Here is a 26,689-nt window from a genome sequence, read left to right on the forward strand (position 1 = left end):
AAAACACAAAAGAAGTATGATAAAAATCTTCATGACTGGAGCTAGGAGAGAAATTCTAGATGCAAGAAAATCAGCGGCAGGTTTTGTTTTAGAGCCTGAAGTTAGGTAGTGTTAGCAGACTGGAGCTCTTCCATTCATCTTTCCAGGGTGTTAACTTCCAACTTGAATGTTGGCACTTTGATTTCCACACCCCGTTAAGCAAAATGCTTAAAACAAAACATTCAGCTCCAGTCAATGAAATTCAAGGATACTCCTACAGCGATGTTAATCTACAGAACAGGAGAAACCTTTTTAGATTTGCAGATGCCTTTGATAGTTTCCACTCCCCCAGGATCCCATTTCACATATATCTCACTAACTTTGGCAATGGTGACACATCTGGCAACTTGAAAAGTGGCCCCAACTTTAACTAGGTTTCAACATTCCATCCCCCTCCACACCATAACCCAACCTTGTTACTCATGCTTTAACTAGATACTTTCATGTCCAGAGAAGCTTCACAACTATTGCCAAATTTAACTTCCATAACTGTCTAAAGAATTATATTTGGCAGTATCATTCTCATTCCTTGCCTTAAAAAAAAAAAAAGATTAAATGAGCAACCATAAATCTCAGAGGAGCTACATGACTTCTAAAAGTTCAAACAGCCTTTAAGGAGTTGATGGAACTTGGTCTGAGACCGGTTCTCCCAGATTTTTAGTTTAGAGAGCTTTTGGGGTTACAAAACCCGTTTTCACGAATCAAAACCACACTCAGATACCACCTCACGCCAGTCAGAGTAGCTAAAATCAGGAGACTATAGATGCTGGAGAGGATGTGGAGAAACGGGAACCCTCTTGCACTGTTGGTGGGAATGCAAACTGGTGCAGCCACTCTGGAAAAGTGTGGAGGTTCCTCAAAAAACTAAAAATTGACCTACCCTATGACCCAGCAGTAGCACTGCTAGGAATTTACCCAAGGAATACAGGAGTGCTGATGCATAGGGGCACTTGTACCCCGATGTTTATAGCAGCACTTTCAACAATAGCCAAATTATGGAAAGAGCCTAAATGTCCATCAACTGATGAATGGATAAAGAAATTGTGGTTTAAATACACAATGGAGTACTACGTGGCAATGCGAAAGAATGAGATAGGGCCTTTTGTAGCAACGTGGATGGAACTGGAGAGTGTGATGCTAAGTGAAATAAGCCATACAGAGAAAGACAGATACCATATGTTTTCACTCTTATGTGGATCCTGAAAAACTTGACAGAAACCCATGGGGGAGGGGAAGGAAAAAAAAAAAAGAGGTTATAGTGGGAGAGAGCCAAAGCATAAGAGACTCTTGAAAACTGAGAACAAACTGAGGGTTGATGGGGAGGTGGGAGGGAGGGAAGTGTAGGTGATGGGCATTGAGGAGGGCATCTTTTGGGATGATCACTGGGTGTTGTATGGAAACCAATTTGACAATAAATTTCATATATTAAAAAAAATATTTTTTTAACATTTAAAAATTAACATTTTAACAATTAAAAATTAACATTTAAAAAATGTTTTTTTGTAAAAAACAAAAGAAAACCAAAAAAAGCAAAACCCCTTTTCTGCAGGAATATCATGTTGTATGACCTGTCACCAGGCAATATGAATTCTCTCATCATGTAGGGCTGGAAGAGGCAGGAAGGGCTGACTGGAGAGGTAGGGAGGGAAGGAAAAAAGTAGTGGGAGAGAGGTCTGTGTGCAGGGAGGAGTTGGAAATAGTGGAAGAGGAAAATTTTAGGCTGCTTGCCACTTAGATTCATACAATTCTAAGCTTTGGGGGATTGTTTTTCAATCTCCCAAATCTCAAACCCTAGGTTGATTTTAAAGTGGGTCATCCAGAGATGAATAACATATGGATAGAAATTTCTTACCGTGTTTCAGTGGTTGATGAGATCCTATGAATAGGACTGCCCTCTTTCTGTCTTAGACTTTTAAATTCTTGCATTGGTATGAGAATTAACATGGGTTCTTGAGACTAGACATACTTCTAGTTGAGTGCATGAATGAATGTTACTAAAATGCAGAAGATATGACCCTCATTTCTGCTACTGTGTTTCTTCTGGCTAATTGTGTATTGTTGGGTCTTCATGACAATACATATTATGAGGGGAATCATAATGCATGTGAAAATTCATCAGCAGATACCTATCCTTACATCCTAATTTTTATATGAGGCTATAAGGTTTATGCATTTTTCATTAAAAAATTAAGGTATAACTTATCTACAGTAAAATATACCCTTTTAGTGTACAGTTCCATGACTTTCCATAAGTATGTATAGTCTGTGACCAAAATCAAGAGACAGAACCCTCAACCCCCCAAATTCCCTCCTGTCCCTTTGTGGTCAACTGCTCCTCTCATCCCCAGCTTCTGACAACCACTGATCTCAGCAGATCTAGTTTTCTAAAAGGCATTGGTCTTTCCACTCCAAGTTGACCTTTCTTATAAAATCTTATTATGCTTCAGGCTGAACTATGGATTCAGGGAGGATTTTTCTTCGTGGTAAGAAAACACATGGGTCCCTCTAACTACCATATTCAAGATAGTCATACACAGGGATCTTGGGACTTGATTTTGTTGCTGGCCTCTTATCCTTTGCCTGGGATTCTGAGTGATGTCCTGTAGGATACCTGCTTAGGGATAGAAGCTAACACTTATGAGGGCTAATTGCATCTGGCTCTGCTGTACTTTGCATATAACTTCATTTTCTTCTCACAGGATCTCAAGGAAGCGCATACTATGAACCACATTCCCATTTACAGATGGGGAAACTGAGGCACAGAAAAGGGAAGAAATCTCCCAAGGACACATAGCTAGTGAGTGACAGAGGCAGCAGGAGACCCATTTGATGTCTTGTGTCAGACCTGTTCTACCCAGTAACCTGTGCAGTCTTAGCCACAGTCCTATGACAGTAAACATTGAACTAAGTATTAAAGGTGTTTTTTTTTTTTTAAATAGGTATAGTTGCTGTTAAAACAGCACATCAGCTCAATGTTTTCTTATGATTTACGAATACAACTTGTTATTACTGCTGTTGATTTTTCTTTTGTTTTCTTTTTTGTTTACCTTTTATTTATTTATTTTGAGAGAGACAGAAACCTTGCAAGTGGGGGAGGGGCAGAGAAGGAGGGAGAGAGGGAATCCCAAGCAGGCTCTGCCCTGTCAGTGCAGAGCCCGATGTCAGGCTCAAACCCACGAAACCATGAGATCATGACCTGAGCCGAAACCAAGAGTCAGATGCTTAACCGACTGAGCCACCCAGGCGCCCCTTGATTTTTCTTTTAATCTGTGAAATAAGGAAGTAATATTTTTAATGGAAAAGAAAAGAACTCTTGTCTGTAATAGACATAAGCACATATGTCTATAAAAAGCAATTTAGACTCTGGCACTGTTACCTAATATAGTATAGCATCATCAACCTAGCATAGCATAATCAACCTCTATTGACCACTCTCTTTAAACATTTTATTTGGGGTTAACATATATTCTAGGGGAATGTGTCCATTCCATCCAGTTCCACTTACAAGTGTGGACCTGCTCTGGCCCCTCAGGAAGAGGCAGATAGTGGGCAGGTGCAAGAGAATGTGAGACGCAGAAGTAGGCAGGTTGTGTTGCCCTGGCAGGGCACCATCCATCCCTGCCCTTCTTCTAAAGCTAGGAAGGCAAAGAGTTGCTTATGACCTCACCTCAAATCAATTTGTAGGAGAACCAAGCCCCCCACCTTAGAAGGCTTTGTAGCTGTAGCCTATAATCAAGGTCGTGCCTTGTCCTGGGGCACCAGGTTGGCTCAGTTGGTACAGCCTGTGACTCTTGATCGTGAGTTTGAGCTGCATGTTGGGCGTAGAGATTACAAAAAAAAAAAAAAAAGATCTTGCCATGTACCATCTGCCTTATTACACCCCATGGACTTCATACACACACCTTTTTATTTCGCTGTCATAAAACCAGTGCTACTAACCAGAACAGAGTGCAAACAGATTACTAGGTGCCAGACACTGTTCTAAGAACTTCATATGTAGAAACTCCTCTGTTTCACACAACAGCCCTGTGAAGTATATACTCTTCCTTGCCTCCATTTTACAAATGACTTCTCTAAGGCACAGGGTAAGTAATTTGGTCAAGGTCAAATCGACCTTGGTAGTGGAGAAGTCACTACCAAATGGGGGCCCTAGAGGCCTAGCTGCTCAGTTTATGCTCCAGTCTTTTCCAGATCCCTGATTTTGACGGCAATAGCTAGTCTTCCTTCTATAAATTGTGCAATCCTGTCCCTTCAATTAATGTGAAAGCAGCAGAAAGAGTGGTTATTCACAGGCTTAAATGCAAGTATTTGCCTTCTGGAAGTAGAATAAGGACCCTCACTTCATTCACCTACAAAATGTAAAAACAAACTAGTAAATCCAAACCAAACCCCTGTCGATCTGGTAAGGGTTTTCTGAGTTTCTGGAGGTACTTAGAAGAAATACAAAACAGAAAACAAAAATGGCAATGGCCAACCACCTTCATAAAAAAATTTTACTGGATAAACCCAGTGCCTAATCTTCCTCCAGCCCTTAGCCATGCAACCCTCCACCACCCACCTTCACTTGAAATCAAATATTTCCTCATGGAGGGGAGAAAGATCAAAAACTTCTGAATTTCTATTACATAAGCTGCTTTTTTACAAAAACATGGCAGAGTAAAACTGTGCCAATTTGGTATCATGATGCTTGCCTCATTTTCTATCTTATCTTTGAACAGGTTTATTAAATAGACATTAGGAATTTGGGAGAAACAACTTTTCTCACCAAAACCTCTTTGTGTTCCTTGGACCGAGAGCAGATTCTCTCATAGAACATCAGATCTCTGAGCTGGGTAGAGGCTCAGTGGTCAGTGCTCGTTCACCCATGCAGACTGGTGTGGTGGATAAATACTGACTGGGCGCATCCTGTGAGGGGCCTCACCCGTGACTCACCTTCTCCAGTGTGTCGTTCAGGGTATCCATTGCCTGCAGTTTGGCAATATTTGCAATGGCACTGTAAAGATGAGACAAAATTTCATATAGGATGGGAAAACTTTCTTACTAAGGAGGCTAAATGATTTATTTATTTATTTATTTATTTTTTAAATTTTTTAACGTTTAGTTATTTTTGAGACAGAGACAGAGCATGAACAGGGAAGGGGCAGAGAGAGAGGGAGACACAGAATCTGAAACAGGCTCCAGGCTCTGAGCTGTCAGCCCAGAGCCCGATGCGGGGCTCAAACCCACGGACCGCGAGATCATGACCTGAGCCGAAGTTGGACACTTAACCGACCAAGCCACCCAGGCGCCCCAGGAGGCTAAATGATTTATACAAGGGGCTATCTACTTGGTCTTTAAGTCTTTACACTTGCTTGGTAATATCTAGAAGGCAAAAAATTCTGCTTCTGTGCGCCCATGTGCTACAAAAATCTTTGTAGGTCAAATTATTCTTACTAGTGTATTTAATTTTTTTTAATGTTTGTTTATTTTTGAGAGCGGGGGCAGAGAGAGAGGGAGGCCCAGAATCCGAAGAAGGCTCCAGGCTCTGAGCTGTCAGCACAGAGCCTGACACGGGGCTCGAACTCACGGACTGTGAGATCATGGCCTGAGCTGAAGTCGGATGCTTAACCGACTGAACCACCCAGGTGCCCTTTTACTAGTGTATTTTTGTTTTATCTTTCCATTGAAGTATATAACCTGGTGAATATTCACAACTAGTTAAACCAACTGCCCCTGAGGATAACTGTTTCCCTGACTTGTAGCCCTGTAGATTAGTTCTGAGTGTTTCTGTACTTTATACAATGAATCACACAGCAAATACTCCTTTGTGTCCGGCTTCTTTTTCTCAGGCCAATTTATTTTGTAGGAGAGCATCAGTTAGGGCTCAGCCTGCAGTACAATTTCTTGATGGAAACTGTACTTGGCATTTTTTTTTCTGGATGTTTTGTGTTGGTTAGAAGTTATTAGGAAATGGACATAGATCGATGATGCTCAGAAATTTATTTTCTATGATACATTTCGCAAAAGCCATTCTCCAAGATGTAAGGAGGGATGCCTGTCCATGAAAATGAGGCCCTCGTATCTCATGCATACACTCACAAAGCGATGACAACAGCAGAGGTGAATTTAGGGTGGAGCTAATGAAGCTTCAGCTTCAGGCCTCCCCCTGAACAGGCTCCTTCTCCCTCAGGAGGGTTCCTAGCCATTCATAGCTATAATGTTTTACTATTTTTCTTTAAAATGGCTCCCAAATCCTACACATATCAGGCCTCACATACCTATATCTGTTGCTGGTGAATAGGGCAAGAGAGAGTGAGCTACTTCTTGCTGTTTAGGTTTTGAAGTGGTCCCATTCTCATCTTTTAATGACTCTTAGGCAACAATTGAGTTTTTTAAGAGGGTTCCAATCTCCACTTTATTACTCTCTAGTCAACCCTTCCCACATCATTCAGCTGACGACACAATTAAGTCCCCATTTTCTGAAGTGTAGAGAAATAAATGACTTGTCCACTGGCTGACAACTGGATGATATATCTAAGCAAACACTTTTATTTTATTTTTTGTGAGAGAGATAGAGACAGTGTGAGCAGGGGAGGGGCAGAGGGAAAGGGAGAGGGAGAATCTCAAGTAGGTCCCATGCCCAGTGTGGAGCCTGACACGGGGCTCGATCTCAAGACAGTAAGATCACAACCTGAGCTGAAATCCGAATCGGTTGCTCAACCACCTGAGCCACCCAGGTGCCCCTAAGCCATGACTTTTTAGTTGTTCCTGAGCCCCTGGCCCAGGCATGTTAACCAGGTCACAATAAACAGGGCTTATGCCTGAATCAGGTTTTAGTTACAGAATAAAGCCAGCTTTCAATTTCAAGTGATTTCTCTATTCTAAGAACTGTCCTAGATGTTGGGTCCGGAGATGAATAAAATGTGACCCCCACTGTTGAGGATTTATAGCATTGGCTTTCATTATGTGATAGTTATTTTCTGATAGCAGAAGAAACAAAAACGTACTGGTAACGGGGCAAATGAGCCTTTCATTTTTTTTTTTTTTAATTAAAAAAAATTTTTTTTTTTTTTAATGTTTATTTGTGAGACAGAGAGAGACAGAGCATGAACAGGGGAGGGGCAGAGAGAGAGGGAGACACAGAATCGGAAATAGGCTCCAGGCTCTGAGCTGTCAGCACAGAGCCCGACGCGGGGCTCGAACTCACGGACCGTGAGATCATGACCTGAGCCGAAGTCGGACACTTAACTGACTGAGCCACCCAGGCGCCCCGAGCCTTTCATTTTAAAGTGGCACAAATACTCAAAAAAATTCTTTCCCAGAAATTGGGAAGAAAACTTCAAAAGTGATTTAAAGATGGGCACCTGGGAGGCTCAGTAGGTCAAGCATTCAACTCTTGATTTTGGCTCAGGTCACGATCTCACGGTTGTGATACTGAGCCCCAAGTCAGGTTCTGTGCTGGGTGTGGGGCCTGCCTGAGAGTCTCTCTCTTCCTCTGCCCCTCCCCCACTCATTCTCTCTTAAAAAAATAAAGTGAATTAAAGATAATTTTACATGAAACAGCCACAGAAATTACACAGTCTATTTCCCTCTGCATTCTCTTTCTGGGACTACTACCATTATAATTCTTTAGGATACATCTTGAATGTCCTCCAATTGATTTCTTTTTGAATCACTTATTGAGTCATCTATGGAAACCATCTTGAAATTGTCCCTGAAGTGCCCTCATTACCTACTTGGAGGAGCCAGTTTTGCAGGTCTCTTTCTTTTGGAACACATTTTCTTTAACCACAGTACACAGTGGTTAGGCCATTTGCGCGCCTGACCAGCCCACAGCTCTCTGCTTAGCTCTGGGAATAGTGCCTTCTGTCAAGGTTACAGGGGAATGAGCAGGGAGAAACTAACCTCAGTATCTATATGCCTTCTGGCCATGCCAAATATAGTGGCCATTATTTTCTAAATAATTGAGTGATGGATTTAAAACAAACCCCCCCCCCCCAAAAAAAAAAGAAACCCACCCCATTTATTTTTAATTAAGAAGATTTGCTACAGCAGAAAGCATATTATGAAACTAGGGCCAGCCTAGGGACACTATTTTAAAGGCTAATGTGAAAATAGGCTAAAAGAACATGAGTCAGGTTTAGAGGAAGTCAGGATTGTGCTTTTTAAGTATAAGGACAAGGCAGCTGGGCTGGCTGCAGAGAGAAGGAGGAGGGTGAGGGGGTCCAGAATCTTCTAGAAGGTAGTCACCTTTCACCTGAATGTGCCTTTCATCTTTATCCCCCCAACACCACCCCTCCTGGGCTGGCTGCCTCTAACCCTGTTCAGCAAAGGTCTAGGAAGGGTTGGTTTGTCCTAAAATGCAGGGAGGCCTCTGACTTCTGGAAGCAGAGTCACTCAAAACTCCTTGAGGTGATGAAAGAGAAGAAATCAGGCAATCCCTACCTTGTTTTCTCTAATCCCGTTTTTTTGGTGTGTCTGTCCAAGACGCCAATTTCTTGTTTTTTGGAAATTCGCATTCCTCCGGCTTTTACTATACAAAATAAGCATCAACACAGAGGCGTGGTTAGAATAGAAAGAGTAGTCTTGCTTTGTTATTCAAGGTATGAATTTAGACTTGAAAAAAAATTTTAGAACTTACTTTCTGAAGATCTAAGCTTTTATCTAAAATAACACAATAAAACGTTACCCTGAATTGAAGAAAAAATATTGTGTCATGCAAACAAGGTGGGGAAGGGGAGAAGGGCTGAGGTCTGCTTTTTGATGTGCGGAGAGCAGGAACTGAGGCTAAAAAAAACAAGAGAGGTTTACACTTTTGGTTTGGGGAGGAGAATAACAACATACTCCCTTAGGTGTTTCACTGAAAAACATTTTTTCTTGTTATCAAACCAATTACATTCTTTATGATAGCAACAGACAATTACAATGTGACCCTCTTGTTTTCCCACAAGATTAAAGTTTTTGCAAGGTTTGCATTTTTTTTTTTTTTTTCCAACTAGAGCGTTCAAAAGCCAGATTCTGAGAGATGAGCCAAAAGTCAGGGCATGCAGTGGTAACAGGCATTTAATTCAAGAGAAATGCCTCTGATCCCACTGGATACCCACCTTCCATCCAGGACCCCAAACCTCTGATGTTGGCCAAGCTCAGAGGTTCTAATGAGTAATTAAACTACATTAATAATCCTGCCATTCAGGAGATCAATTAGTGTTAATTAGGCTACAGATGACCTAACAGCAATTCAAGTGTTTAACAATGTCAGATGAAATCAACTTTTGAAAAGGAACAACCCATTTCAGATTGCAAGTCAAAGCAAATACTTCTTTCTGTTCCCAGGAAATGTGCACATCTCAAATCTGACAAACTCAAATGAGAAAAAGCTACATGGACATTGATTTGTTTGAACTTGTTAATTCTCTTTATGGAAACGCCAAATCGGCAATTTCTAAAACTAGTTCCAATAAAGTGAAAAATAAGGGAAACCCATTCTATTTCTCAATGCACTTGTGAATTTGACTTTACCCTTGTTCTTTAAAAATTATTACATATTTTGCTGATTTTGTAAAATACGCATAAGGCACACAATTCAAAAAGCACGAAGAGGTCTGCAGTCTCCCTCCTGCCATTATTTCCAGCTCCCAGTTCATCTCCCTAGGTACTGCTAATGTTACATGTTTCCAATGTGTTTATCCAGATATTCTACATATCATGATTTTTAATGTTTTTAATTTTTAATTACTTTCTTTTAATGTTTATTTGTTTTGTGTGTGTGTGAGAGAGAGAGGGAGAGAGAGCAGGGAAGGGGCAGAGAGAGAGAGAGAGAGAGAGAGAGAGAGAGAGAAAATCCCAATAGGCCCCATGCTGCCAGCACAGAGCCTGACCTAGGGCTGGACCCACAAACCTTGAGATCACAACCTGAGCTGAATCTGAGAGTCAGACACTCAACCAGCTGAGCCACCTAGGTGCCCCATTGTATTACTAATTAAAAAAAAATTTTTAATTAAAAGTTTTTTTAATGTTTATTTATTTTTGAAGGAGAGAGAGACACAGAGTGTGAGCCAGGGAGGGGCAGAGAGAAACAGAGACAAAGAATCAGAAGCAGGCTCCAGGCTCCGAGCTGTCATCACAGAGCTGGATGCAAGGCTCGAAGCACAAGATCATGACCCGAGATGAAGTCGGACACTTAACCGACTGAGCCACTCAGGCACCCCATCATATTACTATTTTTTTTAAATATGAACTTTATTGTCAAATTGGTTTCCATACAACACCCAGTGCTCATCCCAACAGGTGCCCTCCTCAATACCCATCACCCACCCTCCCCTCCTTCCCACCCCCTATCAACCCTCAGTTTGTTCTCAGTTTTTAAGAGTCTCTTATGTTTTGGCTCCCTCCTTGTCTAACCTTTTTTTTTTTTTTTTTTCCTTCCCCTCCCCCATGGGTTTCTGTTAAGTTTCTCAGGATCCACATAAGAGTGAAACCATATGGTATCTGTCTTTCTCTGTATGGCTTATTTCACTTAGCATCACACTCTCTAGTTCCATCCACATTGCTACAAAAGGCCATATTTCATTCTTTCTCATTGCCACGTAGTATTCCATTGTGTACATAAACCACAATTTCTTTATCCATTCATCATATTACTATTTTTTAAATGGCAGCATAAGATACACATTGTTCTGCATCTTGTTAGTTTATATTTTTCATTCAATGATACATTTTGGAGAAAATTCCCTATCTATGTAGACATGTGTTGTTCTTTTTAACATCTACTTTAAAATTTCATTATATGAACATTCTGTGTTTACTTAACCAACTCCCAAATGTTGGACATTTTGGATGTTTCTAATTCATTGATGTCACAAATCATGCTGCAACAAATATTGCTTTATATGCATAATTTTGCGCAAGTGCAAGTATATCCGTGGGATAAATTCCTACAAGGGATCTTGTTCTATGTGCATTTGGAATTTTGTTACATCTTGCCAAATTGCCCTTCCCAGAGGTTGTACCTGTTTACAATCTCAGGAGCTCTGAGGACAGTGCTCCTTTCCCCTACCTCCGGCAACAATGGGAGCTGGAAATGTTTGGTTTTGTCAACGAAGAAGTCAAAGAAAAAGATATCTTATTTTAATTTGCATTTCTTCTATTTTATTAAAGGTTGAGCTTGCTTCTGCGTGTTACAAGCCATTTGTATTTCCTTTTCATGAACTGCTCAAATTTTTGTCCATTTTTTTCTATTTGACTTCTACTCTGTTCTGTTAATCTCTTTACTGCAGTTGCAACTCTAGTTTAATGATGGTAGCAATATATATTTATTTATTAAAGAATAGTTGACACACAGTGATGGTAGCATTACATTTTAATGTCTGATAGAGTTAATACATTTTTGCTGTTTCCTCTGCAGAATTTTACTAGCTATTCTGATTTAGTTTTCCATATGAACTTTATTAAAAAAAATTTTTTTTAATGTTTATTCATTTTTGAGAGAGACAGAGAGAGAGCAGAGTGGCGAGGAGCAGAGAGAGAAGGAGACACAGGATCCAAAGTAGGCTCCAGGCTCTGAGCTATCAGTGCAGAGCCCAATGTAGGGCCCAAACCCACGTACTGCGAGATCATGACCTGAGCCAAGTTCAGATGCTCAACCGACTGAGCCACCCAGGTGCCCCTCCATATGAACCTTAAAATCAGTTTGTCAATTCTTTCCTTAACAGTCCTGCTGGTATTTTTTTTTTTTTTTAATGGTCTCACTTTAAATTTATAGATTTTTTTAAAGGGAAAGTTCGTATCTTTATATTCCTAGTGGCTCTCTATTTAGGAACATGGTATGCTTTTCCATTGTTTATGTATTCTTTTGGGTCGCTCAGGAACTGGTTTACATAAGGGGCGCCTGGGTGGCTTAGTCGGTTGAGCATCCGACTTTGGCTCAGGTCATGATCTCACAGTCTGTGGGGTTGAGCCCTGCATCGGGCTCTGTGCTGACAGCTCAGAGCCTGGAGCCTGCTTCTGCTTCTCTGTCTCCCTCTCTCTCTGCCCCTCCCCTGCTCATGCTCTCTCTCTGTTGCAAAAATAAATAAAAACATTAAAAAAAAGGAACTGGTTTGCATAAATCTCACACATTTATTCTTAAGTTTAACCCCTAAGCATTTTATCTTTCTTGTTGCTGTTGCTATTGTAAATGGGGTTGATTCTTCAATGATAACTCTGACAGATTGTTGTTCTTATATCATTGATTTTATACCTAGATCTTATTGAATTCTTATTATTTATAATAGGTTTTTTTTTGTTGTTGTTGATTCCCTTAGGTTTTTCGGGTAAAAAAATTATATAACTTGCAAAGAATTATAATATTACTTCCTGTCAAATAATGTTAGTCATGGTAGTTGACGTCTTTGTTATCCTAATTTTTAAGAGATTGCTTTTCATGTTTTTCCACTTAGGTGGACACACACACACGCACACATACACACAGATATATATGTATATATATTTATATATTTTTTCATATTAAGGAAATACTCTTACTATTTCATTTGGCTTAAAAATTACAAATATCTTTTTAGCATTCATGGATATGACCCATGGTGTTTGTCATTAATGTGGTTAATTATATTAACAGATATTAATATATAAAGATATATTAATGGATATCTTACTATCAAACCATTCTTGCATTCATGGAATAAACTCCACTTGGTCATTTTGAATCACCAAGTTGTTTTTTCATTGATTATAAAAGCCTCTTGTTAGAATTTTGTAATATTAGATGCAGTCTAGAAAAAAATGCTATTTTTACACATGATCTGCTTTAAATTCACACACACACACACACACACACACACACACAAACATTACGTGAGAAAAAGGCATAGAGAGTAATCAGCAACAGAAATCAAATGATGTGAAAATATCTTCTGAACAGCCAGGGAATGTAAATGTGAAATAAATGAAGGGATGGCTTTTCTGGGAAGACTAAGGAGGCGTGCACCTCTGTGTGAGGGGTGATGGCATACACAGCACTGTTGTCTCTCCTACTGAGAGGAGTCAAACAGGAGGTCTAGAGTTTGGGCCGTCAGTACCTCTCCCATTGTATTTTTTATTCTCCTTGTGACAAGTGAGGTATCTTTTTAAAAAAAAAATTTTTTTAACATTCATTTATTTTTGAGAGACAGAGAGACAGAGCATGAGCAGGAGAGGGGCAGAGAGAGAGGGAGACACTGAATCCAAAGCAGGTTCCGGGCTCCGAGCTGTCAGCACAGAGCCCGATGTGGGGCTCGAACCCACGAGCTGTGAGATCATGACCTGAGCCGAAGTCGGACACTTAACTGACTGAGCCACCCGGGTGCCCCAGTGACAAGTGCTTTTGAAATATGGAGGGCTGTAATTATTTTCTTATTAATATTCTTTGTGTTTTCCCTGATGCTATTGTTTCTACATATTTTTTTTCCACCAGGCTATTGTCACCAACTATAGAAGCCAACTTGTTAACAGTTAAAATAAGCAATAGTTAAGAATGAGAAGCCATTTGGAATGTTGAGTTCTGTGCCACTCATCTGCAAGGAGCTGGACAATCTAGGGAAGTCTAGACCAGAGGGGGAACTGGGGAGTCTGGAAAGATCACTTCTGAAGAAGATAGACTCAAGGGAACTTAGGTGCCATCTTCAAAGATCTGAGGGACTATCATGTGGAAGAGGAATGGCTTCTTGGTAAGGAAATTTTATGTAGGATCAGGATAGCTCTAGAACCTTGAGCTCTGGAACCTTGAGCAAGATACTTTAACCTCTCTAAGACTCAGTTTCTACATCCTTCAATAATGCCATTTGTTCAGGTTGCTCTAGAGAATAGAGATGATACAAGCACCTGGTTCATGGTTGGCACTTGACAATCTTTATTACTCATATTTATTTCACGTTGTTCCAGAGGAGAGAATGAAGACCAAAGGATGAACATTCCTGAAAGCCTGGCTAGTTTGTGTCATTCAAGTGAAGTAGGTTGCCTAGGACAAGAGTAAGTCCCTTGGCTCTCAGTGTGTTAAAAAAAAAAAAGTCCACTTGCCATGAACATCTTAGGAGGATTTTGGAGAATTTGCTGGAAGTTGAACTAGATGATCTTTATTATAAAGTCTTAACTCCAAAATAAATTACTTTCCTCCCTTTGAAAGAATATAAGGCACTTAACAGAATGTCGAAAGAAGTTTAAGAATGCATTCTTAAGAATGTCCTTAAGAACAATAAAACAAAGATATTTAAAGGGAAATTAAAAATCCTCCCAGAAGATTCTTACTTTCATCCAGGAATCTTTGAATTCTCTCTGTGATGGCTGTATGCTCTCAGTCATTTAGGAAGCATAAGTAAACCACAGACACCTTGGATTTCCAGAGCACAGTTCTTATACCAAAGTTGTTCTGGTAGGTAGGTAATTTACTTGGTCAGCCATGTACAGTAGAAAGACATGGAAGTTAATATCCCCATACTGTAGATGGATACACTAAGATATCGATTAAGGCTCTCACTACTTGGGGTGACTGAACCAGATGGAACCAGTTTGTGGGAGGGTCATCTTCAAAGTTCTGCTGGGAATACTGATCACACTGGTCTCCCAGCCTGTTGGTAAACCATTGCAAATAAGTATTTACAATCCAACACAATTAGGTACTTGCCCATTTTCAATATACCAGATAGGTCTGCTCATGAGAATGCTTCAAGGTTTCACTGTATCTAAATTAGTTTACTTAAAGATGTAATAATTTACACAATTCCATGTTTGAGACTATATTGCCTTTTGAATTTCTGTAGAAGGACCAACTGCAATTGGGCAAGGTAAATATGAACTGATTAAACATTTTAACAGGTTTTTCAGTACAAATATATAAGATAAGACTAGGTCCTTTCAATAAGCAAAATGAACTAGAGATTTAAAAAATGTAAAAGAGAAAGATGCCCTTTTGGATAGTTTCATCAGAAAAATCTAAATTTATGTGGGGAAAATGAACCTTTGCTCTCCTATCTCTGAGTAGTATTAATACTATATAATAACTTTTCAGTTAAGATTTTCCAGACAACAGGTTTTGGTAGATGGTAGTCAAGGTAAAGAAAGATACATCCTCCAGCAAAATAAACTTTTTTCCTTCACTAATTAGTGGAAAATGAATGGGGGAAAGCTGAATAACACAAAGGTTTGTGCATACTCTGCCTGTGACTTAGCACTTATATTTGAAGATTTTAACTAAAGGTTAGATGTTCGCAAAACATTCACTTTGCATTTACAGTCAATGTTTCAGGCCATGTTTTTCAAGATTTTTTAAATGTTTATTCATTTTTCAGAGACAGAGAGACAGAGCGTGAGGGCAGAGAGGCAGAGAGAGAGAGGGAGACACAGAATCCAAAGCAGGCTCCAGTCTCTGAGCTGTCAGCACAGAGCCTGACACGGGGCTTGAACTCACGGACTACAAGACCATGACCTGAGCTGAAGTCAGATGCTTCATCGACTGAGCCACCCAAGGGCCCCATGTTTCAGCCCATTTTAATATGCCAATCAAGACCCAAAAGGAGAGTCAGGAGAAGGTGGTGAAGTAATGAGAGAGGGCTTTAGAGCAGGAGAGCTTTGCCATGGGGCCCACTTTCTTTTCTTTTTTTTTAAATTAAAAAAAAATTTTTTTTTTTAACATTTTATTTATTTTTGAGACAGGGAGAGACAGAGCATGAACAGGGGAGGGAGAGAGAGGGCAACACAGAATCTGAAACAGGCTCCAGGCTCTGAGCTGTCAGCACAGAGCCTGATGCGGGGCTCGAACTCACGGACGGTGAGATCATGACCTGAGCCGAAGTCGGCCGCTCAACCGACTGAGCCACCCAGGCGCCCCACCCACTTTCTTTTCAAAGCTCAGCCCCACTCCCCATTAGCTGTGGCTTCGGACCAGTCCCTCAACCTTGCTGGCTTTCAGTCTGCTCCTCTGTGAAACAAGGATGAGGGTGCATCGTTGGTCTGCAGGGCTGTGGGCATGTCTAGGAGACCAGCTGGTCCTATGGTCATCCCAACCCCTGGCCCTGTAATGTGTGGGGTAGCAGGTATCACACAGCGTCTCCTCGAGCCTCACAGACTAACCCCCATACGATGACTTGAGCAGACTGGAGTTGAGAATTAAGCCTTTGGTATTTGTTTTATTTTAAATGATACCTGTCCTTATGTAGCCATGGCGTCCCCCTCATCTTCTGCATGAGAGTCACACTTGAGCATGTCTCCAAACCTCCTTCTCTCTTTAATGAGCCAGAAAACTGATTCTCTCTGGGGGTTCCATGGTGACCCCTCTGATGGCTCTGATTCATTTGACTTAAACCAAATTACAAAGTGAAAGAGATGCAGAAAAACGCAGGAATTCTTGCTCTTTCGAATTACTTGGCTTCCTCATCTTACTTTCCACTCACATATTTTTGGCTCTTCGTGTAATGGGGTTCTTCTAAAACTGAGAGCGAGGCAAATCAGAAGAACAGAAAAGTCAAAGCTACGCTGACGAGCGCCTAGGCCACGTCATGTTTAATGTAGACTTGTTTCACAGCACCAATATATAACCAGGGCTGACAGAGATGCAAAATATTGTATTCATATACGTGAAAGAAAAGCAGCTAAGACTGCACATGTAGGCGGGAAAGAGTTACAGCTGGCTAACTTCGCAGACGTTTCATTTTTTTTTTTTTTAAATACTATCTCAACTTTTTAAAAAAGTTTATCTATTTTGAGAGTGAGCGAGAGAGAGAGTGTGGGGGTGTATGCAGGGGAGGGGCAAAGAGAGAGGGAGAGAGAGAAGCCCAAGCAGGCCCCATGCTCAGAGCAGAGCCAGATGTGGGGCTCGATTCCACATCATGGATCACGACCTGAGCCGAAACCAAGAGTCAGGCGCTTAACTGACTGAGCCACCCAGGCACCCCTATTAGCCCCTGCTTTAAAGATGAGGAAACTGAGGCCAGAGATGTGGAACGGAGTTTAAGCCTAGGGACTGCCTGATTCCAAAGGCCATGTCAGCCCCTCCCCACCAAATCCCGTCTGATTCCTGCTCTCAGGGATCTCTATATTGTTTATAAAAGTCAGGTGCTGTTTTAGTGGAGTCTTGGCAATGAATTATTTTTGTGCCATGAATACAATTTTGCGCCATAGCAAACTGATTCAGGCTTCAAATATGTAGCAAGACGAGCTGAAGGATGAGGTTTCTTTGTTCCCTTGCTCTCAGCGGGGAGGCCAAAGTCTGCCTTCATCTCCATTCCAATTATCCCAAACCTCTTATCTGTAGTGTCACAGTTCATAATAATTAATTGTCATGCCAGAGGCATTGTGACATGCTTGATGGAGTCATGGTGTGCTATGTACACGGAGTAATTAGCAATCATTAGTGGAGGGACAGAAAGTTCCCGGTGGTTTCATTCAAACTTTCATTTGGTTAAGTTTATCTCTGTGTTCTTTGTGCATAAATGTAATTTAGCAAATCAGGTTTTAGCTTATCCGTTTTATGAAGGATTGGGGTGGAAGTGGCGGGAAGAGAATGTGTTCTTTTTTCTTTTGTCTTTCTGTAATGAGCTTCTCCTCTAATAATGTGCATGTATAGTTCCTGACCATTAGTTAGCATCATTAACTTTAAATACAGATAATGTTAAATACTGCTAAATCCAATTACAAATATAAAATGTCAGGAGTCTGCTACAGGAAACCAGGGCACTGTGTCCAAAACTTGAAGCTCAGATTTAGTAGTAAAATTCGGACTCTTTTCAGGTGGGCCACCCACCAGAAAGCCATTGAATTCTGTGTCAGTTTTTGAAGCTTTCTGAAGGTTACACCTGACAGCATCCTCTGCAGCAAAGATGGCTGAAATAACCTTGGCTTAGAGGTGCCAAAGAATTACACCAATAAATAAATAAATTTTGTAAATGGAGAAAAGCAAGAACAAAGTGGTCAAGATTTTGAGATCTTTCTTAAGGAAAAAAGAAGGAAGACATTTGAAAGAACATAAAACTGGCTAAAAATAGTCCTGCATACCTCAGCCAATCTATATGAACATATGGTTAAGTACAATAAAACTAATTTCCATATTTCAGAGAGCATAAGTTAAAAAAAAAAAGAGTGAGAGAAAACTGTGGCTACTTTGCAAAACACGTTGATTGCTACCTTTTCTAGTCAGTCCCCTCCAGTGCTTGGGTCCTTATTAAAAAGTGCTCCTTAGTTTGATAACAAGGTAAACTACGTTATTGATAGCACTGCCCAATCCCAAAGCCTGAAGAGAAAGAGAGAAAAATAAAGTTGCTGTCCTCTTTGTGGAAACTGGTTTGCCTGGGTACAAAGTCAGATGATGTACAGGCATCTTGGGGTGACTGAGTCTTAGGGTTGGAACTTCTTGGGAGGAAGGTTGCCATGGCAATCACCTTCCTGTGGATGTGTCACTGCTAATCTCCAGCCAGAAAGGGAAGATCCCTTTTCACGAGCACTGAGTCCCTTATACCTTCCTAGATCATTAGCTTTTAATTCAGCTGGGGCTTGACAAACCCCCAGGTGGTTTGCACACAAGCCCAGAAGGTTGAAAAAGACATAGGGGGAAAGCAGGTTGCATGAAGTTAAAGCAACAGTGGATGTTAAGAACCTCCACTCTGTTGGGGTGCCTCCCCCGAAGGTGTTGGTGGAAAGAGGAGCAGCGACAGCAGTGAGGCCAGTGAGGTCATCTGCAGGATGGAGGGCAGGTGGGTAGCCTACCTGCAGGAGGATGCCCCCCTTTCAGCGGGGAGAGCAGGACTTGCACTTCATTTGCCATAGCGTGTGCCAGTGTCAATGCCAGTCCGGTGCTCTGGAGGCTGAGCGCCAGCTGCTGCCCCACTGCACCCTGGCTTTATATGGGCTGGGGGCGGGGCCCCTTCAGGGCATTGCCGAGCAGCAACAGGGCTTGTCACCTCTCTTTCTGGGAACCTCCATCTCCTTGGCAAGTTTTCTCTTACAAGAAAGCTTTCTTCTTGTTCCCTTTATCTCAGAAGGCAAGGTAGATGGCTAAGGGAACTCCTGTTTTCTTTTGCCAGAGGCAGGGGAGAGGATGAAGTTCAGTGGAATTCTTTTTCTCACCAACTATTCATCCATCAAGTATATACAGTGCATCTACAATGTGACAGGCTCTCGGTTGCATTCTGGTGCGACAAGGAGGTCAAGATTTTTGTTTGGAGACATCCGTAGTCTTTCTGAAGAGACACTTAGAAAACAAAGCACTATGCCTTCGCCCCAGCTTTTGTCATTGTGAACATTCATACTAAGAAGATAATTGGGGATGTGCACAGAGACTTCTTCACAAGGATGGCAATCATGTGTTTTTTTCTTTATTTTTTAGAATTGATTGGCATCAATATAAACATTCCCAAATACAGTGGGATAGTTAAGATATAGCCATGAGAATACTAGGTACACATTACATGTCATGTTTTCAAATAATATTTAATGATGTGAAACTATTCATGATAAGACAGTGAAAAAGTAGGCTAGGAGCCAATAGATGCCAATTTTGTTAACAAGAAAAAGTCCAAATTTAAGCTTTATTGTATCTCCAGTGCTGATCAAAGTTGAGCATATGGCAGTTACTTAGAAATATTTCTTTGTTCTTCAGTATAATTAGAGACTTCTACACTTCAAAAAAAAAAAAAAAAAAAAACCAAAAACAAAAGCAAAAAGACATAAAATCCAAAACCTCTGCTCTTCAGAAAACATTGTTAAGGAAATGTAGACCAGCCACAAACTGAAGGGCAAATAAAATATGTGTAGAACACATTTCTAGTAAGTGCTGGCATTGAGAATACATAAAGAAACAACTCAGTAATAAGAAAACGAACAACCCAATTTAACAAAGTGAGCAAAAGATTAAAACAAAAACTTCACACAGTAGAGATATTGACAACAAATAAACACATAAAAGATGTTCAACATCATTAATCATAGGGAAATACAAATGAACACCACAATGAAATACATTACACATGTATAAGAATGGCTCAAACAAAAAAAAAAAAAAAAAGAAAAGAAAGAAAAGGAAAATATAGCATCCTGATGAATATGCGGAGCAACCGAAACTCTCATACACAGCTGGTGGGAAGGCCAATCGGAAAAGCCACTTTGAAAGCCTGTATGGCAGTTTCCTGTAAAATATCTTGTAACATTAGTCATACACTTACTGTGTGACTAACAATCCAATTCCTAGGAATTTTTCCAAGAGAAATGAAAACACATGCATGCACAAAAATCTACATCTGAATGTTTTAACAGCTCCTATTCATAATGGACAAAAGTTATAAACAACCCCCAAATCCATCAAATGTAGGACAGATACACAGATTGTGGTGTATCCATACAATAGAAAACTACTCCACAATAATAAAAAATGAACAGATAATTACATGCAATAACATGGATGAATCTCAAAAGCATTATGCTAAATGAAAGAAGACTAAAAAAGCCAGTTACTATATAACTCCATTTATATGACATTCTTGAAAAGTCAAAACTATAGGACCAGAAATCAGATTTGATTGCCAGAGGAGGGGGTGGAGAGAGTGGTTTAGCCACAAAGAGGCAGGAGGGGACTTTCAAGGCTGTTAGAAATAGTCAAGAGATTGTGGCGGCAATTCCATTTGTCACATATCATACGTAGATCATATAAAAGTGAATTTTACTGTGTGCAAATTATACCTCAGTAAACAACAAAAATATCTATTTGTTAAATAATGAATGAAAATATTTCAAAATGTTAAGAGTGGTTGTATATAGGTAAGAATATTACCTGTTGATTTTTGTTATCTTCTATTTTTCTGTATTACTTTTAAAATCAATACAAATCAATAAAACCTTTTTTCAGGGAAAAAGTATGTTAAAGTGTTTTGACCAAAGTAGGTACATGCCGTGGGAGCAAAAAGGAGGGATCATCCATACCATCTAGCAAATATTTTGTGAGTGCCTTCCCTCAGAGCCCTGGACAAGAAGCTGGGGTTTAGAGGTGACAAAACCCCACCCCCACTTTCAGAGAATCTCACAGTCTCATAGGGGATGTAGAAGATGAGATGAGAAGAAAGCTAAGAGGATTCCTTCTGTAGCCGACAATAGAAATTTCTGCGATGGTGGAAATGTTCTGTATCTGCTCAGACCAGTAGGGTAGCCACAAGCCACATTTGATTTGGGCACTTGAAATGTGGCTGGTGTAATGGAGAAATCAAAATTTAAATTTGTTAAAGTTAAATAATTTTAATTAAAATTTAAATATTACTATAAATAGATACATGTGGCTTGTGGCTACTGTATTGGATGGCATGGGTCTGTAGCATAAAACCTAGATGTGTGATTGCTTATTGTCCAGAACTCATTGATTGGCCTCCTTTTCTGCAAGGTGCAGAAAGCCAGGAGGGCATCAAAGGGCAGCCATCCCTTAGGAGAGGCTGTACTGAGGGCAGCCCAACTGATTGGATAGAATATAATGCATGTCCAGGCAAGGAAGGCTTCTTTTGAGCAAATGCTTACTTTACCATGAAGTTATATTAAGTAGGTTCTTTTTCACCTCATTTACAAGCAAGGCCTTCAACAGTATGATCTGAGCTAACAGCAGTGATGTCGTCCGGGAGGTGATGGTGAAGGAGGGCAAACCAAGGAAATGTGAAGGGTGTAAGTAATTAGAATCCATGGGGCATCCCCTCTAGATTCTATCCTTCCCAACCCTACATATTTAAATTTTTTTTTTAACGTTTTATTTATTTTTGAGACAGAGAGAGACAGAGCATGAGCAGGGGAGGGTCAGAGAGAGAGGGAGACACAGAATCCGAAACAGGCTCCAGGCTCTGAGCTGTCAGCCCAGAGCCCGATGCGGGGCTCGAATCCACGGACCGCGAGATCATGACCTGAACCGAAGTCGGCCGCTTAACCGACTGAGCCACCCAGGCGCCCCCCAACCCTACATATTTAACATGAGCCTCACAGATGGATAGGGCGTTTGTTTCCTTTTACCCCCCAGATAGAAATATCTACCAGTTATTAACAAGACCGTATGTGGGAGTAAATAAAGGAGTGGCATAAACCACGAAGAGACAACCAACCTGTTTTACTATATAGAAACGTGAGAAGAAGAGGGGAAAAGCAAAAATGAGGACAATGTGTTTTTCCTTCCCCATCTCTGCCAGCATGGTCTTCCCCACTCTGCCACTATCTCTGCTTCCACAGGAACAGGAGGCCTGGAATCCCAATTCTGATTCCCTTGGGGCAGGTGCACCACCGTGGGGCAGCCCACTTAGGGTGGTAGGGTCCTCTCTCACTCTATCTTGTGTAAGTCATTCAAAACGCAGACCTGTTTTGCAGGCTGTGACATGAGTATAACCTGGATTCTTTACTCTGAGGATGGACTAGAGCCTCCATCAGGATGAAAGTCTCATCCAAAGAAGGCAACGTGTTATTACCCTTTAAATAGGCTTGTAAACCTCATTTTAAGAGGGATATTGGTCTGGTTAACTGCAATGGGAGAGTAGTTCCTGCTAGGACCAAAGTATTTGAAATGGTGCTTAGTAACGCTGAAAGCCTTGTAAAATGGCTTCTCATAACAGTAAAGTTGCCAGATAGCTTTTTTTTTTGTCTTTTAAGTGAAAGGACAATATAACATTAAAGACATTAATAATATTTTAAAATTATGACACTTTCATCGTAGTACTCTCTTCTTTTAATTTGTATGTGGGGAGCCATTATTACCTTCTTCATACAATCACAGTTTAGCAGTTGCATTTCATCTTTAGATTTTTCCTCTTAACATTAGTTATATACAGTATCTAATGCCCAGTTCTGAAAGTATGAGAGATATATGTCAGACTGTCACCGCAAGAAAGCCAACCAGGAAGGGGATGACTCTCGGGTGGGAGGTGGTTGATAAGGAAGCCCCCTTCAAGGGGCCCTGTCTCCTGTTTTTGCAAGATGCTTCTGAGCCTCTGGTGCCTGCCCTGGGTTCACCAGCTTCCTTTGTCTGTTTTTAAAATGTAGTATGCCCTTCTCTCCCCTCTTTCTCCAAAGCACTGGGATATTCCTTTCCTTCAGGGACATTTTTAAGTCCTTGCATTCTGTAGCAGAAAACTTGTGCTGTGTTCTCTCTCTACTTGCCAGACCCAAAACAAAGAATCCATTAGTAATTCAGAGGTGTATGTGGGGATGTTTCCTCTGAGTTATGCAGGGAGACACGTTTGCAGATAGGAGAATACCCCAGCAACGAGTCTTGATTCTGTGTGCAGGATGGCATGTAAGCATAGCTTTGATGTTAGTTGATCTTGATAATAAGGCAAACAGTGATGAGTATACTTTCCCTTGCCTTGGGCCTTGGAGGCTTATCGGTGGGTGTTAGAGCGAAGAGACAGTCTTCATTAGAAGATGGTAATAGTCACTTGTTTGTGGAAGTGCACTTGAGAAGATTAATGAAAACACTAATTTCTGCAAATCCCTACCTTGCCCAACTCCTACAAAGTAAAAATGTATTTACTTCACTTTACAGGTGGGAAAAGGCCATAAAAAGAGATAAAGAGAGTCAAATGAGTTGTTACACATTGTAAAATGGCAGAGAAATGATTGGAAGCTGCTATTGACCCACTGCTGGCCCCATGTTTACTATCGTCCAGGAGCTTGACCCATTAAGCATCTGGAAAGTCACACTGGGAATCTGCATACCGCACTGATAAGAAAACAGCCCCACAGCATCACATTCTGAGCAGTAGATGCTACCAATAGGTCATACACATCACAGGAATGGGCACCTTTTCTGTGTGTTAGAAAGGTTCTGGTACCAAAGATTGAGAAAGGAGCTCTGACTGTAGCCAGACAGGCCATGGGAAAGAGATGGCCTTGCAAGGTTGCCAGCCACCAGCATTTTGTGGGTCAGTGTTTGGCTGTATCCGCTCTGCTGATGGTTTCCTTCTCCTCCCGCCCAAGGCCGTCCCTGCCTTTTCTGTCAGAGGAAAAACTAGAGCTGGAAATCCATAGCAGATATTTTTGCTGTAATTAAAAAAAAATGTTTATTGGGGGGGCCTGGGTGGCGCAGTTGGTTGAGCATCCGACTTCAGCTCAGGTCATGATCTCATAGTCTGTGACTTCTAGCCCTGCATCGGGCTCTGAGCTGACAGCTCAGAGCCTGGAACCTGCTTCAGATGCTGTGTCTCCCTCTCTCCCTCTCTCTCTGCCCATCCCCCTCTCGCACTCTCTCTCTCTCAAAAAATAAACATAAAAAAAAATTTTTTTTAATTAAAAATGTTTATTTTTGAGACAGAGAGAGTGAGGGGGGCAGAGAGAGGGAGACAGAGGATCAGAAACAGGCTCTGTGCTGACAACAGAGAGCCCCATGTGGGGCTCAAACTCATAAACTGTGAGCTCATGACCTGAGCCAAAGTCAGATGCTTAACTGACTGAGCCACCACGGCGCCCCTACTGTAATTTTTTCTTTAGTCTGCATCAGTTTACTTTAGTGTTTTGTTTTTCCCTTTTATTTCATTATTTTCTCTGCTGTTTCCCCATTATATGTACTTCAGGAGGGGTGTGGGGCAACCTTTACAGAGAAAATGATCCCTTGATCTTAAAAGCACGAAGACATATTTGCCTGTATTGGTCTTCCTCTCCGTGCCACACGAGGTAGGGGAGTGGATTTCTGAGCCTGGGAATCTCTTTCATTTTTTTAAAAAAAAATTTTTTTTAAACGTTTATTTTTGAGAGAGAAAGAGACAGAGTGCGAGCAGGGGAGGGGCAGAGAGAGAGGAAGACAGAATCTGAAGCAGACTCCAGGCTCTGAGCTGTCCAGCACAGAGCCCAATGCAGGGTTCAAACTCACAAACCATGAGATCATGACCTGAGCTGAAGTCGGACACCCAACCAACTGAGCCACCCAGGCGGCCCGCCTGGGAATCTCTTTACATGGATCCTGAGCCCTGTAGTCATGTGATGGCCCCTTTTCTTCTGGAAGTCCCATTCTACTGTTGGGAAAACCTTCCCATTTAAGTACTTATTGTATATCGACAACACCTGTCTTAAGTCTCTTACAAATTAGTCAATTTAACATCTCTGAAGATTAAAAAAATTTTAATTGATTAAATAGATAATACATTCATGTAATTCAAAACTCAAAAGTTACAAAAAGGTATAGTGAATCTATATGCCCTTCTTCCTCTGATCACTTCTCCAGCAACCTCAAGGTCTCTGCTCTGGAGCAAACAAAGTAATCAGTTTCCTAAGGTATTTTAGACATTAAGAAATTATTAATATATATGTTTATATATTATACAATATATATTTATATATAGTATAATATATATGCTATATATATTATAAAACATGTTTTATATATAACATATGCTTATATATGTTATATAACATACATACGTTATATATATATATATGTTTACATATATAACATATATATTAGGTACCTTATGTACATTATTATATACTTAATGCTTCCCAGTGAACATATATCTTAAAGATAGTTTCCTAATCAGAAATAAAAGCTTTGCTGTTATTTAGTGATTTTATAGCCTTCCATTTTACGCATGGATCAGAATTTATTTTACCAGTGCCTTTCTATAAAGATTTACGTTGTTTGTAACCCTTTACTATTTCAAAAAACGTTGTAGTGAATAACCTTGTACAAAGGCAACTTTGCCTGTGTGTGACAGTTTATTTGTAAGCTAAATTCCTAGAAGTAGATTGGCATATCAAAATGTGGGTGCTGGGGTGCCTGGGTAGCTCAGTAGGTTAAGCATCCAACTCTTGATCTCGGTGCAGGTCTTGAATTCGGGGTCATGAGTTCAAGCCTGGTATTGGGCTCTATGCTAGGCATGGAGGCTACTTAAACAAAAATAAAAAGTAGGTGCATTTGTAAGACTGATACTGACAAATTGCCTTCCATAAATATTGGAGAGCAATTCCTACTAGAAATATATGAATGCCTTTGTCACCATTGTCTTGCCAATATGTCAACTTTTGATCTTTGTCAAGCTGATAGGAGAAAAATAGTATTTAATTTTGTTTTTAATTTGCATTTCTCTTAGTATGAAGTGAAGTTGTAAAATTTTTCATATTTAAGACGCATTTGTACTTCTTTTGTTGTGAAATGTTTATTCAAATTATGTTGATTCTTCTATTGATTTGTGGGTGTTTGGGTCATTTTGATTATTGCTTGTTAGAAACTCTCTGTAAGCTGTTAGGGTAACAAGCAATGCTTTGATAATTTTCTTGTGTAAATGAGAAAATATGTATAAATTATCAATGTATATGTCAAAAGTCTCCCCTAGAACAAATTTTGTTATTTTTAATGTTGTTATATATTCACTAAATAAAAACCTTTTATTATTGATATTTTCAAACACACACTGAAGTAGAAGAAACAGCATAACCAACTTCCATGGGCACTCAGTACCTAGCTTCGGCAATCACCCACACATGGCCGGTCTTACTTCATCTATACCCTCCTCTTGCTACCTCTACCTTCACACGAAACTTCCCTCTTGGACTAGTTAGATGCAAAATCCCTGGCATTCTATCATTTTGCCATAATAATTGCTATTGTTTTATTTACTTATTTTTATCATTATTATTTTTTTTAATGTTTATTTATTTTTGAGACAGAGAGAGACAGAGCATGAGCAGGGGAGGGGCAGAGAGA

General features: G+C 40.4%; 1 protein-coding gene across 4 annotated transcripts in view; it reads right to left on the bottom strand.

Moving 5' to 3' along the window:
• DAPL1 (death associated protein like 1) overlaps nucleotides 1-18,882 on the bottom strand; it is a 48,786-nt gene extending 29,904 nt beyond the window's left edge. For 3 of the 4 annotated variants that reach the window (XM_060626819.3, XM_060626820.3, XM_060626817.3), the window contains exons 1-3: nucleotides 18,748-18,882; nucleotides 8,464-8,551; nucleotides 4,972-5,032 (exon numbers count right to left, since the gene is read on the bottom strand). In XM_060626819.3, the coding sequence (XP_060482802.1) occupies nucleotides 4,972-5,032; nucleotides 8,464-8,551; nucleotides 18,748-18,805 (207 nt within the window). In that variant the 5' untranslated portion in view covers nucleotides 18,806-18,882. Of the gene's footprint in view, nucleotides 1-20; nucleotides 270-4,971; nucleotides 5,033-8,463; nucleotides 8,552-18,747 lie in introns of those variants that run through there. The other variant, XM_060626821.3, reaches the window with a different exon arrangement.
• Nucleotides 18,883-26,689: the final 7,807 nt, after the last annotated feature.

The sequence above is a fragment of the Panthera onca genome, chromosome C1 (assembly GCF_046562875.1).
Source record: "Panthera onca isolate mPanOnc1 chromosome C1, mPanOnc1 haplotype 2, whole genome shotgun sequence".
Classification (NCBI taxonomy): Eukaryota; Metazoa; Chordata; class Mammalia; order Carnivora; family Felidae; genus Panthera; species Panthera onca.